Here is a 19,277-nt window from a genome sequence, read left to right on the forward strand (position 1 = left end):
TGGGTCATTCTGAACAGGTTCATCTAGCTTCCACCAGACTGTACCATCTGGGTTGATAAAGGGAGGGGGGAGGGGGTGGGGGGCTGTGATCAGAGACATCAAATCAGAGACACCATCTGGTGTCTTTTTCCATACATTGAAAACTGAGTAAATGGATGGTAAATGGTCAATTTGTGTGTGTGTTTGTTTTTGTGTGTGTGTGTGTGTGTGTGTGTGTGTGTGTTTGTGTGTGTGTGTGTGTGTGTGTGTGTGTGTGTGTGTGTGTGTGTGTGTGTTTGTGTGTGTGTGTGTGTGTGTGTGTTTGTGTGTGTGTGTGTGTGTGTGTGTGTGTGATAATCACATTGATTATCTCTCTGACCCTCTCCCCTCTCCTGTCTCTCCCTGTAGGGCACAGATGATTCTCTCGTCCTCCAGAGGTGAAGCCACATCTACAGAGTAACACAGAGACTCCACCTTCCCTCCACCTCTACTGCACCTCTACTCCTCCACTGAGGAAGAAGAGGATCCTCTCTCGTGTGTCTGTACGTGTGCCCCTCCCCTGGTCTGCAGAAAGGGGCGTGTCCCCTGCCCCTAGTCTACAGGAAGGGGCGTGTCTGTACGTGTGGCCCCTGCCCCTGGTCTACAGAAAGGGGTGTGTTTGTATAAGTGGCCCCTCCCCCTGCTCTGCAGAAAGGGGCGTGTCTGTACGTGTGGCCCCTACCCCTGGTCTGCAGAAAGGGGTGTGTCTGTACGTGTGGCCCCTACCCCTGGTCTGCAGAAAGGGGTGTGTCTGTACGTGTGGGCCCACCCCCTGGTCTGCAGATGGAAGGACAGCCGTCACCTGACACCAGCAGTGAGGAGTGTACCGTATTGGAGGCTCCGCCCAGCAAGGAAGTGGCCTGTCCCATTCACACAGGCAAGGTAGGGATAGGCTTACACACACATACACACACACGTACATATGCATACAAACACATACACACCACACACACCGATGCAGATTCCGGATGAGACCCCATTTTATGTTACGCCCCCTGGTGACTCGGGGTAGCAGTGTGCAACATAAAGCAACAGAATGGATGTGAGGGTGCAGTCACACAAAAACCAGGAAACCAAATATGCAATTGTTGAGAATATTTCTGGTTTCTTCTCAGTTGATATTGAAGCACAAGGAGATTGATCAAATAGCTTGAAGCCTTTTATTAATATTATTACAGAGAGTTCAAATCTACAGCATTTGCAAAGGCCATAGAGATAACAGAATGATCACGATCTAAACATTTTCCAAGTACAGTGGGTTTTATATCCCATAGCCCCCTCCTCCCAGGTCACACTAACCTTGGCACACGCATAGGGCTTTCACACCGCCAAAGAACCGTTCCAGTTGTTTTTATGGATAGAATATGACACACCCACTGATGACATCACGGTTCGTGTTTTTGGTTTGCGCTGAGAACCAACTTTACAGTCTTCGAACCAATTGAGTTTCGGTCTGAATGCGCCGGCCGGTCCAGACTTGGTTCGCGAACGCAAACGGTTCTTTGGCGGTGTGAAAGCCTTAAGAGTGATGACAGTTCAACAAAGTTTTATCAACTGCGACACTGAGAATTTAGGAGAATGACAACAGCAGGGGGAGACAAAAAACAACACACACGACAAGACACAAAACCAACCAGTAGGCCTACTTCAACATAAACATAACACAGAAGACCAACACTGTATGTAACACACACACACACACACACACACACACACACATACACACAAACACACACACACACACACACACACAACCACACACACACACACACACACACACACACACACACACACACACACACATACACACTCACAGTGACAAAGTCCCTCTGTGTGTAGGTAGCGGAGCTGTACTGCTCGGGGTGTGAGGGAGCGGTGTGTGAGGCGTGTGTGTCGGGGGAGCATGCAGGACACCCCACCCTGGCCCTCCCTAAGGCCCTGGAGACACACAGGACCGCGCTACAGGACAGGCTGGGGGCAGCACACAACAGGTGGGTCACACACACACACACAGATGCTGACACACACACGCACGAACATATGCATACAAACACATACTCACCCCCACACACCCCCACATATACACACACACACACACACACACACACACACACACACATTTTAATCATTTATTTATGTCCACATAGAGACAAGTATACAGGGACACAAATACTGAAGGCACAGATGGGATGCATTCACAAACAGACATGGACAATGTCTTTCACATACAACAGGACAAGACTCACGGGTACAAGTAACACCGTCTCCGCCATATATGGCGGCTGCCAATAATCGCAGAGACAGAGCAATACTTGCTGAGCCTTTTTGCTTCTCCCTTGGACATTCCCAGTAGACGTAGTCCTCTGACAACCAATCTGTGCACATGTCCAAGGCTGCCAAATATAAAGACTAATAGCGTACACCTATAGCCTAGCTCTGAGATGGTATCTACAAGCTGCTGGTATTTCATGACCTTAGTCATGAAGGCTTCCTCTAGGCTTATATCAAAGGTGCACGCTACCTCTAATACAGACACCTCTCTGGACTCTTCATCAACAACAATAACATCTGGTGTGTTAGCAGACAACTGTGAAAAGTGACATTGGTCATTACAGAAATTGAACATAGATGCATTGACACAAGCATGTGTATACATTTTCACTGTGACTGGGAAGTGGAGTGATATGTCCTTTACTATAAGGCTCACAATTCTGTCATGACGTGCTATATACATTCCTTTGTAAACATAACAGCCATTCAAGATATGTGATAGTGTTTCTGTAACCTGTTCTGTGGTGTGGTGCAAGCAATGAGGAACCTGAGTGGAAGGAAACCAAATAGAGAGGTTGAGTCTGGTAGGAAGGACTTGTAATCTGGCCTTGGTTGTGAATATGACAATGTCCTCATCGAGTGCAGTGTTTTTTAGAAAAGAGTGGGAAACAGAGTGATCAGCTGTGGGAAGATATGCCAGTTTTCCCTGGAGTTTCAGACCAGTCCAGTGTTGTTGTTGTTGATGTTGATGAAGGTCCATGAGAGTCCGTCTGGCCCCTCTAGATGTTAGCTGGTGGCTCTGTCCAGCAAAGGAGGCTGTTGCCCTGACCTGTGTGAGAGGGTCAGATATACAGTTCTCTGAGACCCGAACAGTCTCAGAGTCAGACCGCACCCACTCCAGGGACACCCCGGCTCGGACACAGAGGTCATTCAGGTCTGGCCACACACACACACACACACACACACACAGATGCAGACATGCATACACACACACACACACACACAGATGCAGAAACACACACACACACACACACACACACACACACACACACACACAGATGCAGACACACGCACATACATATGCATACAATCACATATACACCCACCCACACACACACACCCACACACACATACTGCAGGACAGAGCCCTAGGGCTCAACTTAACCCCTACACACCACCCCTCCCTCCCCCCAACCTCCCCCCATCCCCTTCTTCTCCCCTTCCAGACTGCCCCAGATCGTGGAGGCGCTGGCCTCGCTGAGGGAGATCCTCCAGCAGCTGACCAATCAGAGGGTCTCGATCGAGGAGGACGTCCACTGCAGCTTCCAGGAGCTCCACAAGACCCTCGACATCCGCAAGAGTGTCCTGCTGATGGAGCTGGAGGTCACCTATGGTCTCAAACACCAGGTAGGAGTGAGGGAGGGAAGGAGGGGAGGGAGGGAGATCGGCTGTGCCTCAGGAAGTAGAGTGGTTCGCTCCCCGGCTGGCCATGTGTCGAGGAGTCCTTTGGCGACAAGACACTGAACACCACAGTGCTCCCAATGAGCGGGTGTGTGAATGTGCATGTGAATGGGGGAATGAGAGGCCATTGTAAAGCGCTTTGGAATAAGACGTTATATAAGTCAGTCCATTTACCATTTAGATCACCTATGGACTCAAACACCAGGTAGGAGGGAGGGGGGGAGAGAACGAGAGAGAGAGAGAGACAGAGAGAAAGTGTGGGACAGCAGGTGACCTCACTGTCTCTCTCTTCCTGCTTCTCCTCTTCTCCCAGGTGCTTCAGGCCCAGTTGGACACCCTGCTCCGGGGCCAGGAGGGCATCTCCAGCAGCTGTGCCCAGGCAGAGGAGGCCCTGGGCGGGGAGGCGTGCGCCGCGAGCCTGCAGGCTGAGCGAGGCCTAGGGGAGAGGCTGGGGGAGATGGCCAGCCAGGGCCTGCCCTTCCAGCCAGAGGAGAACGACCAGCTGGACCTGGTGGTGGAGACTGAGGGGCTGAAGAAGTCCATCCACAACCTGGGGTCCATCGTCACCACCAGGTGGGGGGGTACACACACACACACACACACACACACACACAGACAGACAGACAGACACACACACACACACACAGATGAACACACACACACAAACACACAAACACACAGACACACACACCGTCATGAACATCACACACATGTATGGTATGCACACACACACACACACACACACACACACACACACACACACCTTTAGGGGGATGGAGACTAGCTCGCCCCGCTTCTGACATCCTGCGCCCCCAGAATGAGACAGACAGATATGACTGGTTTACGTTAATATGACATCACTTCCTCCCCAGCGCGGTGGCGAGCCAGAGCGAGGCAACAGGGACAGGGCTGGAGCAGTGCATCGTGGGTCTGCCGTCCTCCGTTACCATAACGACTAGAGACAAGGCTGGGGGACCCTGTAGGAGCGGCAACGCCATCCTGTCTGCCGAGGTACACACATACACAGACACTCGCACATGCACACACACACACAGACACACACAGACACTCGCACATGCACACACACACACAGACACTTGCACATGCACACACACACACACAGACACACGCACATACGAACACACAGTTGTACATGCACACACACACACTCGCACATGCACACTCACTCACACACAGCAGCTATGTAGCTATGTAGCTAGCTAACTGTAGTGTGTGTGTGTGTGTGTGTTTTTCAGGTGTTCACCCCAGACGGCAGTGTGGGGGATGGGGAGATCCTGGACCACAAGGACGGAACCTACCAGTTTGTTTACACGGTGCAGAAGGAAGGAGCCTTCTCATTGGCTCTGAGGCTGTATGACCAGCACATCAAAGGAAGTCCGTTCAGACTGCTAGTCACCAGATCCTCTGAGCCTGAGCTAACAGAGGTAATCTGTCTGTCTGTCTGTCTGTTTATCTATCTATCTATCTATCTGTCTGTCTGTCTGTCTGTCTGTCTGTCTATCTATCTATCTATCTATCTGTCTGTCTGTTTGTCTGTCTATCTATCTATCTATCTATCTATCTATCTATCTATCTATCTATCTGTCTGTTTGTCTGTCTGTCTGTCTGTCTGCCTGCCTGTCTATCTATCTACGGGTGCGCGCGAGTGTGTGTGTCTGAGGGGGAGGGATTTGACTGGCCGACCCTCCCTGCTGAAGAAGGCGCAATGTCAGAGGTCTGGTCGTGTTTTACTGTGTCGAAAGATGACACTCGAGTTGCAGTATGTAGTACGTGCACCGGTGAAGTAATGCGAGGAGGATGCCGTGTCAAATCTTACAACACCACTAATTTCATCACTCATTTAAGGAACAAACATCCAGAGGTTTACAAAGAATATGAGAAAAAAACTAACGTTAAGAAGCAGTGGACAACACCAACCGTGGCAGCTGCAGTTGGGAGCCCAATACAACAAGCACTCGATAAAACAAAGCCATTTTCCAAGTGTAAAGTTTTGAAATAAATCATCCAACACATTGATCTCAGTTTGATTGTTTAGTGAACGTTTCCACCAGGCCACCAGGCTATCATGGCTCTGCTTCTCTATGGCTCTGCTTCTCTATCATAACAAGTGTGTCTTGCTCTAGAGGAGTAAAACATATAGCGCCCTCTGTAGGTCGGAACTAAACATTACCAACTCACTGAATAGAATGAACATAATGTCGACTGTGAACCATAGACATTACACCAAAGACAGCGCAAAGGCTAAGTAAATTTCAAGCAAGATAATGGAGATGATCGCTCTTGATGACACTCAAATAAATAAATTTCAGTAAACACTGTATTATAGGGCTTTTCCAAATATGTTGTAATAAAGAAATTACTTTAAAATTACTTAAAATGTGCAGTGTTTGTTATGTATTTTTCAGTATGTACAAATTAATATTATCATAGAATTGTTTTTATACCGAATATCGATATTGGTAAATATCGGTCATCGGCCATAACAGCAATATTAATATCGGATATCGATATCGGCCACAATTTCCACATCGGTGCATCCCTACTACCTACCTACCTACCTACCTTTCTCTCTATCTATTCCCGCCCCCTCCCTCCCTCCAGGTGTCCCCCCCCACCACCACAGCCACCTCCTCAGTGACGGCCACCGCCACCCCGTCTACGGGCTCGTCTGAGGGGGCTAGGAGGCGGGGGAAGTCCCCGGGCAGCGGCAGCAGGGTGAGGAAGGGCAGGAGGACAGCCAGCGCCCTGGGGACCCCCAGACGCAGGGAGAACCCCATAGAGGACGACCTCATATTCAGGATCGGTGAGAGGGGGGGGCGGGGAAGGGCGGGGACTTCTCCTATCGTTCTTTCTCCTTCTCCCTCTCTCTCTCTGCCCCCCCTCTCTCTTTCTCTCTCTCCCTCTCTCTCTTTCTCTCTTTACCCCTCTCTCTCTTTTTCTCTCTCTTTTGCCCTCTCTCTTTTTCTCTCTCTTTCTCTCTCTCTCTCTCTCTCTCTCTCTCTCTCTCTCTCTCTACATGTTTCTTTCTCTATCATCCTCTCTTTCATTCTCTCTCTACTCTCACACTGTGTACTATTTACGGTATATAGATATCCAAAATTGTGTTTGTGTGTGTGTCTGTGTGTGTGTGTGTGTGTGTGTGTGTGTGCGTGTGTTTTGCAGGTACCAAGGGGAGGAATAAAGGAGAGTTCACTAACGTCCAGGGAGTAGCAGCGTCCTCTGGTGGCAGGATTCTGATAGCAGACAGCAACAACCAATGTGTCCAGGTGAGACCAGACACCACACACACACACACACACACACACACACACACACACACACACACACACACACACACACACACACACACACACACACACACACACACACGTACATTCAAATGTTTGGCATTTAGCAGAGGCCTTTATCCAAAGTGACTTACAACAAATACATTTGTCTAAGTAAGTGAGTCATCTATCCATCAGTCATAGCAAGAACAAGTAACCTCAGGGCTCAGGGCCATTGACAGTCATAATGCTAGAAGCAGGAAACATATTTTTACCTTCCACATGCATGCATGCATGCACACACTCACACACACACAGACAGACACACAAACACACAATGTGTTTTCACGCATGATTGTCTGTCTGTGTGTGTGTGTGTGTGTGTGTGTGTGTGTGCGTGTGTGTGCGTGCTCCGGCAGATCTTCTCAAACGAGGGTGAGTTTAAGAGCCGTTTCGGAGTCAGGGGTCGGTTGCCCGGGCAACTGCAGCGCCCCACAGGTGTGGCCGTCCATCCCAACGGTGACATCATCATCGCCGACTATGACAACAAGTGGGTCAGCGTCTTCTCCAGCGACGGCAAGTTCAAGGTGCGTGACATAGAGGTGACACACAGGTGACATACAGGTGACACACAGGTGACATACAGGTGACATACAGGTGACATAGAGGTGACATACAGGTGACACACAGGTGACATACAGGTGACATACAGGTGACATAGAGGTGACAAAGAGGTGACATACAGGTGACATAGTGGTGACATACAGGTGACATAGAGGTGGCATAGAGGTGACAAAGAGGTGACATACAGGTGACATAGTGGTGACATACAGGTGACATAGAGGGGACATAGAGGTGACATACAGGTGACACATAGGTGACATACAGGTGACATACAGGTGACATAGAGGTGACATAGAGGTGACAAAGAGGTGACGTACAGATGACACATAGGTGACACACAGGTGACATAGAGGTGACATACACGTGACATACAGGTGACATAGAGGGGACATACATAGACAACAAGTGGGTCAATGTCTTCTCAAGTTAAACGTGAGTGACATACAGGTGCTTGTCTTAGCTAGGGAGAAGACCAGGAAGTCATTCAGGTCACCCACTGTCTGATTGGTTCTGTCTCCCGTCTGTCAGGCCAAGCTGGGCTCTGGTAGACTGATGGGTCCGAAGGGCGTGTCTGTGGACCAGAACGGTCATGTGATCGTCGTTGACAACAAGGCCTGCACTGTCTTCATCTTCCAGCCAACCGGCAAGCTCGTCAGCAAGTTCGGGAGTCGTGGCAACGGCGACAAGCAGTTCGCAGGTGTGTGTGTGTGTGTGTGTGTGTGTGTGTGTCTGCGTATCTGGACTGTAGTGCCCTGAAAATAGAGGGATTGATGATGATGATGATAAGGAGGAGGAGGAGGAGGAGGAGGAGGTGGAGGAGGAGGATAGTGTTGCTGTTATTGAAGGATGTGATGATCCTTTGTTCTCTCCTGGTGATGATGATGATGATGATGATGATGATGATGATGAAGGATGTGATCCTCTGTTCTCTCCTGGTCAGGACCTCACTTTGCTGCTGTCAACAACAACAATGAAATCATAGTGACAGACTTCCATAACCACTCTGTCAAGGTAAGGTACACACACACACGCACACACACACACACACGCACACACACACACCCACACCACTGGTGTATTATGTTGTAGTATTAGGCATCTTAATCCTCCCCCTCACCATCGTATTCAAATCAAGAGCTGTTTGTAAGGAGAACCAACAGGACATCATCCTATCAATACTAGCCACGCGACACCATAGCACACATTCCAGGGGATTGTAGAGAACACAGTGTGGTCATTCTGACCATCGGGGAAGGGATCTCAAGATGGGGCGCGGAATTGATGTCTCCGCTTTCAAACTCATCCTCATAGAACTAACAACTTCATGCAGAAACTCTATTTTCCGCTTTAACCCCTTCTCTCGCTCCCTCCCCCCCTCCACTCCCATCCCCTTCCCTTCCCCCCTCCCCCTCTGTCTAAGGTGTTCACCCTGGACGGGGAGTTGGTGATGAAGTTCGGTTCTAATGGGGAAGGTAACGGTCAGTTCAACGCTCCCACCGGCGTGGCCGTGGATGTTAACGGGAACATCATCGTGGCGGACTGGGGCAACAGCCGCATACAGGTAGGGGTCAAAGGTCAGCTGCATACAGGTAGAGGTCAGAGGTCAGTTTAATACAGGTAGAGGTCAGAGGTCAGAGACAGTTTAATACAGGTAGGGATATTCCCCCCCAGAAAAATAAAACATAAACTAAACTCATCATCACTCCTCCTTTCTCTCACCCCCCTCTATTCACTCCCCTTTTTTTAACCCCCTCCCCTCTCCCCTCCCCTCCCCTCCTGCCCCCCCAGGTGTTTGATGGCAGCGGTTCCTTCCTGTCCTACATCAACACGTCAGCGGACCCCCTGTACGGCCCCCAGGGGCTCGCGCTCACCGCCGACGGACACGTGGTGGTCGCTGACTCAGGCAACCACTGCTTCAAGGTCTACCGCTACCTCCAGTGAGGAGGGGAGGGAGGAAGGGAGGACGGAGGTGGAGAAGGATGGAGGGAGGGAGGGAGGAACGGAGGGATGAAGAGGTATGATGATGGAGGGATGTGGAGGGAGGGAATGGATCGACGGAAGGATTGGGGGCGTAGAAGGACGGACGAAAAAAGGCGGTTGGATGAAAGGATGGATGGAGAGGCGGAGGACGGGACGGATGGACAGACAGACAGACAGACGGAAGGATGGACAAGTGTGAATTGAGCGATGGAAGGTTGGATTATCGGCCCCCTTCACCACACACCCCTCTGCCCCCCAAATGGGATGATGGGGTCACAGCACCCACTGTTCAGGCATGCTTGAACTTTGAACTGGAATGGGTTCACTCCTTCAATAGATGCCCTCAAACACAGGACGTGATTGGCCAATCAAATACTGTCCTCTCCCGTCACCAGAATGATGTCACTGTTTATTACAGCAGATCCTACTACGGGTGCATCTAATGGTGGGAAGAGGCTTCCTCTCCCCTTCTCCTCTCCTCTCCTCCTCTCCGAGTCTTCTCTTCTTGTCTACTCTCCTCGTCTCCTCTCCTTCTCTCCTCCTATCCTCTCCTAGTCTCCTCCTCTCCTCTTCTTGTCTCCTTTCCTTCTCTCCTCTCCTTCTCTCCTCCCCTGCTCTCCTCTCCTTCTCCTCTCCTCATCTCCTCTTCTTGTCTCCTCTCATGTCCTCTCCTCCTCTCCTTGTCTCCTCTCCTCTTCTCCTCTCCTCATCTCCTCTTCTCCTCTTCTCTTTCTCCTCTCTTTCTCCTCTCCTCTCCTCTCCTCTCCTCTCCTCTCCTCTCCTCTCCTTATCTCCTATCCTCATCTTCTCCTCTCCTCTCCTCGTCTCCTCTCTTCCTATCCTCTCCTCCTCTCCTCCTCTTTCTCCTCTCCTCTCCTCTCCTCTCCACTCCTCTCCTCTCCTCTCTTCTCTTCTCTTCTCTTCTCCTCTCCTCTCCTCTCCTCTGCTTTATTTGTGAGAGAGCTAGAGAGGTAGACAGCTCCCATGGTGGGTGAAGGACTGGTGAATGGGAGAGGACACTCAGAGAGGAAGCCACGACACACTATGGAGATGCACCCCTCGCTCAAATCTCTTAGGCCTTCTGTAAACACTAAGCTGTTTCTCATTCCTGGTCCAATGTGTGTGTGTGTGTGTGTGTGTGTGTGTGTGTGTGTGTGTGTGTGAGAGTGTGTGTGTGCGTGCATGCGAGTGCATGTGTGTGTGTGTGTGTGTGTGTGTGTGTGTGTGTGTGAGGGACCTGGATGTTGTACTCCCTCCCCTCTTCTCCATCGACTTCAGACAACAAGAATCATCTAGAAGGTTTGGATGAGAAGTTGTCTGCAAAATCAAAACTGTTCAGTTCAGTATATGGACGTGACTATGGCTGTTCTACTAACCTATACATACACGTCTTAATCAATCAATCAATCAATCAATTGATCAATCAACATATTGATTGACTGATTGACTGATTGATTGATTGAGTGATTGATTGATCGCTAGTGTTGTTCATGCTTGGACGAGGTATCAACTATCTATTTTTGCCGAGAAATTTACTGTTGCCAGACAAATGTAAGAGTATACAGTATATATATAAACATATATATATATATATATACATATATATTTGTGAAATTATCTTTAATAATTGCGTAAATAATGTTTGAAGAAGATGAATGATCATCAACTGCATCAGTGATGTCCGTTTCTTACCCCGTCTTGTCCATCTCGATAGGAAACGAAAAAAAGGAAAAAAAGACAAAAGACCAAAAAAAAAACTAGATACTAGACTTAAAGGTTGACTTGTAATTTTCTTGCCAAGGATTCAGATCCATCTGTTTCTCTGTGTGCTGTTGCCTGTCAGTACCAAGCGTTCGCCGCATCTGTCACCATCAGATAACAGAATACCAGATACTTCTAGAAGCATGATTCTGTGTGTCGTATTCACAACTTTAGCGCTCAACAAGCAGTGTTATGTGTCTCAAATCACACTCTCTCTCACTCTCTCACACTCTCTCTCACTCTCTCACTCTCCTTCACACTCTCTCTCACTCTCTCACACTCCCTCACCAGGGCAGGACGCTACCATAGCACTCCACAGTCACTCTAAGGGACTCTCGTCTAAAGTCTATTGACAATATCGATTAATGATTGCATTTATATAGAGAGCTTTTCTAGACATCCAAAGTGATCCCATTGTATGAGGGGGAATACCCACCTCATCATCACTATGGATGTGTAGCACCAAACCTAATGCACTACCAGGAGGGGGTGGCTGTGGCTCAGGAGGTAGAGCCGGCGTCTAATGATCGCAAGGTCGGCGGTTCGGCGGTTCAATCCCTGGCTGGCCACGTGTCGAGGTGTCCTTGGGCAAGACACTGAACCCCAAATTGCTCCCCTTGAGCGGGCCGGCGCCTTACGTGGTAGCTTGCCGCCATTGGTGTGTGAATGTGTGTGTGAATGGGTGAATGAGAGGCCAGTGTAAAGCGCTTTGGAATAAGGCGCTATATACTGTAAGTGCAGTCCATTTACCAGGAGGCTGACGAAGGTAGAAATCGGGCTCATTGTAATGCATGGGACGGAATGTCTACCTCCAGCAGCCTCCTCTGTGCACTGTGTAGGGGGTAGGGTGTGATTGGAGCCTCTCTGTTTAACCATACCGTACCACATCCATACTAACATTCTCGGTCGGGAAGCACAGGAAGAGGAAGTGGAGTTTCAGTTCAATACAGGAAGTAAACAAACCAATACTCATGAAAACAGGAGAGGCTGGTGGAGGTAGAAATCGGAGGACGGGATCAGTGAAATGCATGGAACATAATGAGGAATGGTATCAAATACGTTCCTCCGATTTCTACCTCCACCAGCCTCCCCTGTCACAAAACCAATATGACGGAAACAATATGTTAATAAGTTATTTCTCATGGTTTTAATTTATTTGTATACTATGTAGGCTAAGTTATCTCTAATTAATGTATTTGTGTCATTCATTTATTTATTTATCTTCACATTGTACATTATCTGTATGTATGTTATCTATCATGCTATGTGTTTAAGTTGACTGTGTGTACAGCCCCACTAAGGGAAAGCCAAGTGCCCATTATGAGCCTTAGTATCTTATCTATCTGAATGTCGATTCGTTTTTTTACGTCACAATATTGTGTCATTTCAAAACCCAGTTGTTCATCAGCGATGAACGGCTTCTCTAAGGATTGTTTTAAGCATCTTCTGTGCCGATACCTTGTTGAGATATTTAGTTAGGGGTGGGTGAGGTTGTACGGGACGGGTTTCTTATGTACAACTGAATGTTGATCTCCTGACCGAGACTCAGCCTTGCATTGTAGCCATTTCATACGAATGTTGGTTTAAAGTTATTTTAATCATGTTAATTCTAATGTTGTTTTAGCGGTTACGCAGTAGATCGCCTTCCCCCGTAAATCTGGATTTAGATTCACATGTTTTCTCCTCTGTAACCTACACACCAAGACACCAAGGTAGGATCTGCAAGGTAGGATCTTACCCTCTCCCAACTCAATGGTAACCATTACCATTTAGGAGACGGGAGACACAACTGACCTCAAACCAGTGTCTAACTGAAAGGTTAATATGCACTCATCGACAGCTTCCTCTGTCTCTCTGCAGAACATCCATAGAGGTAAAGGCCTAGAGGAGTCACATGCCATCTGGCCCATGCATTGCATTTAGGGAAGTGCGCCCTCTAGTGCTTCTAACTCTATGAGAACTGTAGCTGTACATCTCCTCATTGTCCCACCACGTTTCCTGACTCTTATACACAACACAGAATAAAAGCATTGATTCAAAACTGAGAATCTTGGTTGGCGTTCTGTGGCCTCTGTACTACCTGTGCACCTTTGGGGCGTCCTGGTGAAATCTACCTGTATTAGGATGTATGGGGGGGGGGGACTCTGCATCAGGGGACATTTACATTACATTTACATTTTAGTTACTATCTAACTACGATGCGACTGGCACCACCGCCTCTACGGGGATGTAGCAGTCACGCTACCCGGTCACGACTTTTCACCGTTCTGGCACCCCGCTGCTGGGAGGAGCTTCCCACTGCTGTCAGGACTGCAGATTCACTACCTACGTATGTTCCACCACGGATTGAAGACCCATGTCTACAGGCTACACCTTAACTGTCCCTCCTGAAACCTCTCTGTCCCCTCTACCCTCCTGTACAGTTTCTCTACTGTAAAAAATAAATAATAATAATCCTTCTTCTAGCTCAGCTCAGCTCAGCCCAGTACAGCTCAGCCCAGTACAGGGGGGGGGGGGGGGGGGGGGGGGTTGGGTGGAGTTAAGGGGGGGGGGGGGGAGTTGGGTAGACTTTAGGTGGAGTTGGTTCTTGTTTTGTCTTAGGATCTGGTAAGTAGCTCACCGAAAACTATCACTTCCTGTTTTTCACGCACTAGTAACAAAGAGGTACACACACACACACACACACACACACACACGCACACACACACACACACACACACACACACGCACGACACACACACACACACACGCACACACACACACAAACGCACACACAAACGCGCACACACACACACACACACACACACAAACGCACACACACACACACACACACACACACACACACACACACACACACACACACACACACACACACACAAAATCAAGGACCCCAATTGAAATAAGCCAGTGGCTTTCTTGGGTTTTTATCCTGTTAGTTGACCTTGTATGTAATATGTACTTTCATGTACCTACTTCTGCAAATCTTCTAATAAAGTTTTCAATCAATCAAAAAAAACACAGACACATGCACAGACACACACACACACACACACACAGACACATGCACAGACACACAGGGGAAATGCTAGAGCTGAGAACGGGACGGTTCAAAGCACTGTGTCTGTGTGTGTGGGTGGGGGGTGGTAGAGGGGGCTGTGTTTGTGTATGTGTTTGCACTTGCATCACTTTTATCTTTATTAGAATTTTGAATTTCACAACTTTACAATATGCTGGGATAATCATTTATGGAGGTTATTGAAAAGTAGTTTGGATATTATATATAAGTTGGAATGTCCAGGGAATGAGGAAACTGGCCAAACTGAAACAAGTATTAGACAGGATAAAATATCTCAGATCTAAAATAGTCTTTCTACAGGAATCCCATTTGGTTGCTTCAGACATGCACTATTTGAATAGAAGATGGCCAGGCCAAGTGTTTCATGCTTGCTATAATACTCATACAAGGGGAGTAGTTATCCTCATACACAAATCAATACCATTTCAAGTCACAAAAACTACCTAAGTTGAAAGATATATTATTGTTCAAGGTAATATTCAGTCACAAAAACGTAATCTTATAAATATCTATGGCCCTAATGAGGACAACGCATTTTTTTTTTTTTATGATCCAAGTTTAATTGAAGTGTGGAGAACGCAGAATCCAAACTCCCTCCCTCCCTCCATCTGGGTCCTGGACCTCTGCAGGTTCACCTCCCTCCTCCAGCTCTTCTCCCTCCCTCCCTCCCTCCCTCCATCCCTGGACCTCTGCAGGTTCTCCTCCCTCCTCCAGCTCTTCTCCCTCCCTCCCTCCCTCCCTCTCTCCATCCCAGGACCTCTACAGGTTCATCTCCCTCCCTCCCTCCCTCCCTTCCTCCCTACCTCCCTCCATCCCTGGACCTCTACAGGTTCTCCTCCCTCCTCCAGCTCTGCTGACGCCTGATGATTCACTTACTTAGTCAGATGTATTTGTTGTAACCGGTAAGTTGCTTTGGATAAAGGCGTCTGATAAATGCCAAAAAAAGTCAAATGTAAATGTAATGAACAACCCTTCCCTACCTGCAATCGATGGTCAGTCCCCAAACCCACGTCCCGATCACTCTGTTCTTCCACCTCTACTGACCATTTTACTGATGATGACTGTGTTGTATAGTTGATTGACTTACTTACTAGACAAATGTATTCATTTTAGACACTGATGTAGATTCTAGATTCCTAGATCACTGCACACTTTATCTGGAAGCAGGACGGCCATCTTTAACTCTAAGACAATACATGTTTGTGTATGTTGTATCATTCTAGGGCAGATGCTGTCTTACACAAGCACCATACTCCCCCTCCTAGGCTTGCTCAGTACAGACTGACATCACACAACCATGTCCTATTGCAGCAATGTCCTAAACGTCATACAGTAACGTCCTGAACACACAAACAGACTAATCATTTTATTATTATTATTAGAATCTTCAGGAGTTCTCAGATTCATCAACATCTCATCTCATCTCAGGTATGTGGCTGAAGGTACAACCTCAGCTGCAGAGTTCAACTAGTCAACAACCAATATATCACACCTGTTCTCTACCTGAGGAGGTTGGGCTGGCTTTCGTATTTGCATCTCTCTCTCTCACACACACACACACACACACACACACACACACACACACACACACACGCGCACACACACACACACACACACACACACACACACACACACACACACACACACACACACACATTGTTTGTGTAATAACATTTGCATTTTCTGCTGCTATTGTTATTGTCTTTTTTCTTTTCTCTTCTTCTTCTTCTTCTTCTTCTTATTGAATTGTACTGTTAATTGTCGATTTTTGCATTGTTGAGGAGTTGCTTGCCCTAAAGCATTTAATTACGCTCTGTCTTGTATATTGTGTACTTGACCACTAACATTTGATTTGGGTACCAGTCACACCTGAAAAAATGTCAATCACTGTCAGGGTGAGGCAGTCTCAGTCACACCTGCATATTCAAAGTTATAGAGAGACATGAGATGTTACCTTGTCACAAACCCTCCTCTGGCTGAAAGGTAGGTGCTCTGTGTCTGCTTCTCCTGTTGTGCGGAACTATAATATATAGAGTTAATATACTGTGTAATACCTATATTCAGTTTATATATAATACATATATACAATTCATACAATAACTCTAATAAAATTAACTCTAAAGTATTTCCAGTTATTCACAATTGATGATGTATTGTAGAAGTTTCATTTATGTGGACTCTTTACCCTAAAAAATAGACATATTTCATCTTATTTCACTTTCTGGAAAGATAGTTAGATTAATACAATTATTATAATTATTTCAGATTTCTCAGGTTCATCAACTATCTTGTTCTTATCAGCATCTCATCTCAACTATGTGGCTGAATATACAACCTCAACTGCAGAATACAACTCTGAACTCTACTAACTCCACTGTCTCTGGGGACCCAGGCTTATTTAATGTTTGTGGTGACATGAATGAAGGTAGTATAATCTGGGCTGTTGTCGGTGCCGTCTGTTTCCTGTTTGGGGTCCCTGCATGTGTCACCGTCCTTTGGGAGCTGTTGCAGAAACTCAGGAAAGGCACCCCCATCACCCCCAACCACGTCTTCATGCTAAACCTCACAGTCATGGACTTGGTCTTCTTGAGTTTCATCCCCCTTAACATCTGTAACTATCTCGTCTGGCACAACATGACCATGGAAAATACATTTTATTTCATCCAAGCTCTGAGTATAAGTGGAAGACCTCTCTTCATGACCTGTATCTGTCTGGACTGCTACCTGGCTGTGGTGCATCCAATCACGTACTGCGTCAGAAAGGGCCTGACCTCCAGGGCTCTGATGTGTGTTGGTGTCTGGGTCGTCACGGTAACCTACGGGATATCCTTTACAATGACAGGACCGCATAACTATATCCTCGTCATCATCCTCTGCGCTGTAACTATCCCGACCATCAGCCTCTGTGACTTCGTCATCCTCAGGGCTCTGAAGAGATCTGACCCTGGAGGGCGAGGCCTCCACCCTCAGAAGAAGAAGGCTCTTCAGATCATCGTCAACAGCCTGGTCATGGCGTTTTTTTCCTACCCATGTTGGTGTTCTTTTTCACCACCCTGATGCCCATCAGTGTCAAAGTGATCAAATGCATCTTGCTCATCCCTGTTATGATCCCCCCCACAGTAGGTAGTGCTGTCATGCCTGTTCTCTACCTGAACAACCTGGGGAGGCTGGGCTGGCTCAGGTGTGGGAGGGGGGCGTGATTCATGTTTCATCGATTCAGTTCGATTGGTTGTCTTTGCAAGTTATGAGGTTGTTGTGATCCATTGAATTACCTTGAGTAAGATTACAGGCTTTTATGTTACTAAAGGGATTCAAATCGTGAGCTTAGAATTATAGGGTTCTATCTCCGTTTAGGGCAGTTCAGAGATATTGAGCGTCAAAGTTTTTACATTCCATTATGTTTTCTGAGATGGAACCTTTGTATTTTATTAATTACTAACAAAAAAAAATCAACATTTAAAAAAATAAATAACACCACACAGGCATTAATAAACACCTAATGGATCAGATTATGTAAAAAACTCAATTTTGACCAGAAATGGATGGAACCTTATAATTCTAACGTCACGAAATACTTTCAATACAACATTCAAATTCATAGCGACTTCTGTTGGTTTCAAATGAGTGTAACTAAAGTAGAACAAACATAGATTTGACCCTATATGCTTGATTTGTTTATGTATGTCCCTAGCTCATTCTTAGATGTTATGTTTGTGAAGGGGGAGGGGGGGTGGTGTCAATGAAAATATTTGATCTGTCTTATCATGTGCATTGACGAGTCATTAGGCTACTGATTAGGCTATAATTCTATATTCATAGAAACATTTCCATTACAATGTGCTTTTAAAGTGTGGAGAAACTAATAAAGGATTATTTCCATCATTGCTGATGTATGCTGTTCTTCTGAACATGTGGACAAATGTGGAAAAATATCACTGGTACAGACTGATAGAAAGGTTCATTATCTGTGTGATTAAAAGTTAATCATAATTAGGATTGTGAGTGACAAATTTCTGTATTATTGTAAAACACAGTATGTCTGTATATCATAAACTTAAATCCTTTGTCCTCTGATCTTAAATCTACTATTGACAATAACACTGTTAGCATTGTCCTTTGACCTTCCATTCTAGAACACCACCATAAAGCTGTAGGCTGTGTTCGTAAATTCCCTCTGGAAAATCTGATCAGCACTCATGGAATGCCTCTTGTCCAATGAAATTACTTGGTCCCTTTATGACATAACCTTCCATTCTAGAATACCACCATGAAGACCAGCGTTTAGCTCAGGAATAAGATATGATCTTCTCAGTGACACACTATTTTGCCAAAAGCCTAATTCGTAAACAAACAAATCAAACACTAAGATCTTGGCTCTTAATTTTCTTTAATCAACATTGGGATGAACAGAAGGATGACACAACAGCAGTTTCCCAGTGATACCACCCTCCCGTGCACAGACACACAGACACAGACACAGACACACTCACACTCACACTCACACTCACACTCACACTCACACTCACACTCACACTCACACTCACACTCACACTCACACTCACACTCACACTCTCACACACACACACACACACACACACACACATATTTGGCAACAACACAACGTTTTCTTGTGTTTTGGAGTGCTGAGGCATAATGTGAACATCATCATCATCGACAAACTCCCAATGTTCATCTGTTGACTATAAAAAGACAAAGGTTATGACTTGATCATTATGACAACCTAAATGCAGCATACATGTGATTTGGCTGATGGGTCAAACCCAGTTGCGGTGTGAATT

The 19,277-nt window shown here is 46.9% G+C and overlaps 1 protein-coding gene across 1 annotated transcript; it reads left to right on the plus strand.

Moving 5' to 3' along the window:
- Positions 1 to 801: 801 nt before the first annotated feature.
- trim2b (tripartite motif containing 2b) lies at positions 802 to 9,602 on the plus strand (the record flags this gene model as incomplete). Its single annotated transcript, XM_080544266.1, has 13 exons — positions 802 to 900; positions 1,858 to 2,009; positions 3,516 to 3,696; positions 4,064 to 4,323; positions 4,623 to 4,761; positions 5,007 to 5,195; positions 6,373 to 6,574; positions 6,934 to 7,037; positions 7,457 to 7,624; positions 8,190 to 8,358; positions 8,602 to 8,672; positions 9,082 to 9,222; positions 9,450 to 9,602. The coding sequence occupies 13 exons, from the start codon at positions 802 to 804 to the stop codon at positions 9,600 to 9,602; spliced, it is 2,028 nt and encodes a 675-aa protein (XP_080400392.1).
- Positions 9,603 to 19,277: the final 9,675 nt, after the last annotated feature.

This window comes from Nansenia antarctica (genome assembly GCF_963989245.1).
Source record: "Nansenia antarctica genome assembly, chromosome: 13".
Classification (NCBI taxonomy): Eukaryota; Metazoa; Chordata; class Actinopteri; order Argentiniformes; family Microstomatidae; genus Nansenia; species Nansenia antarctica.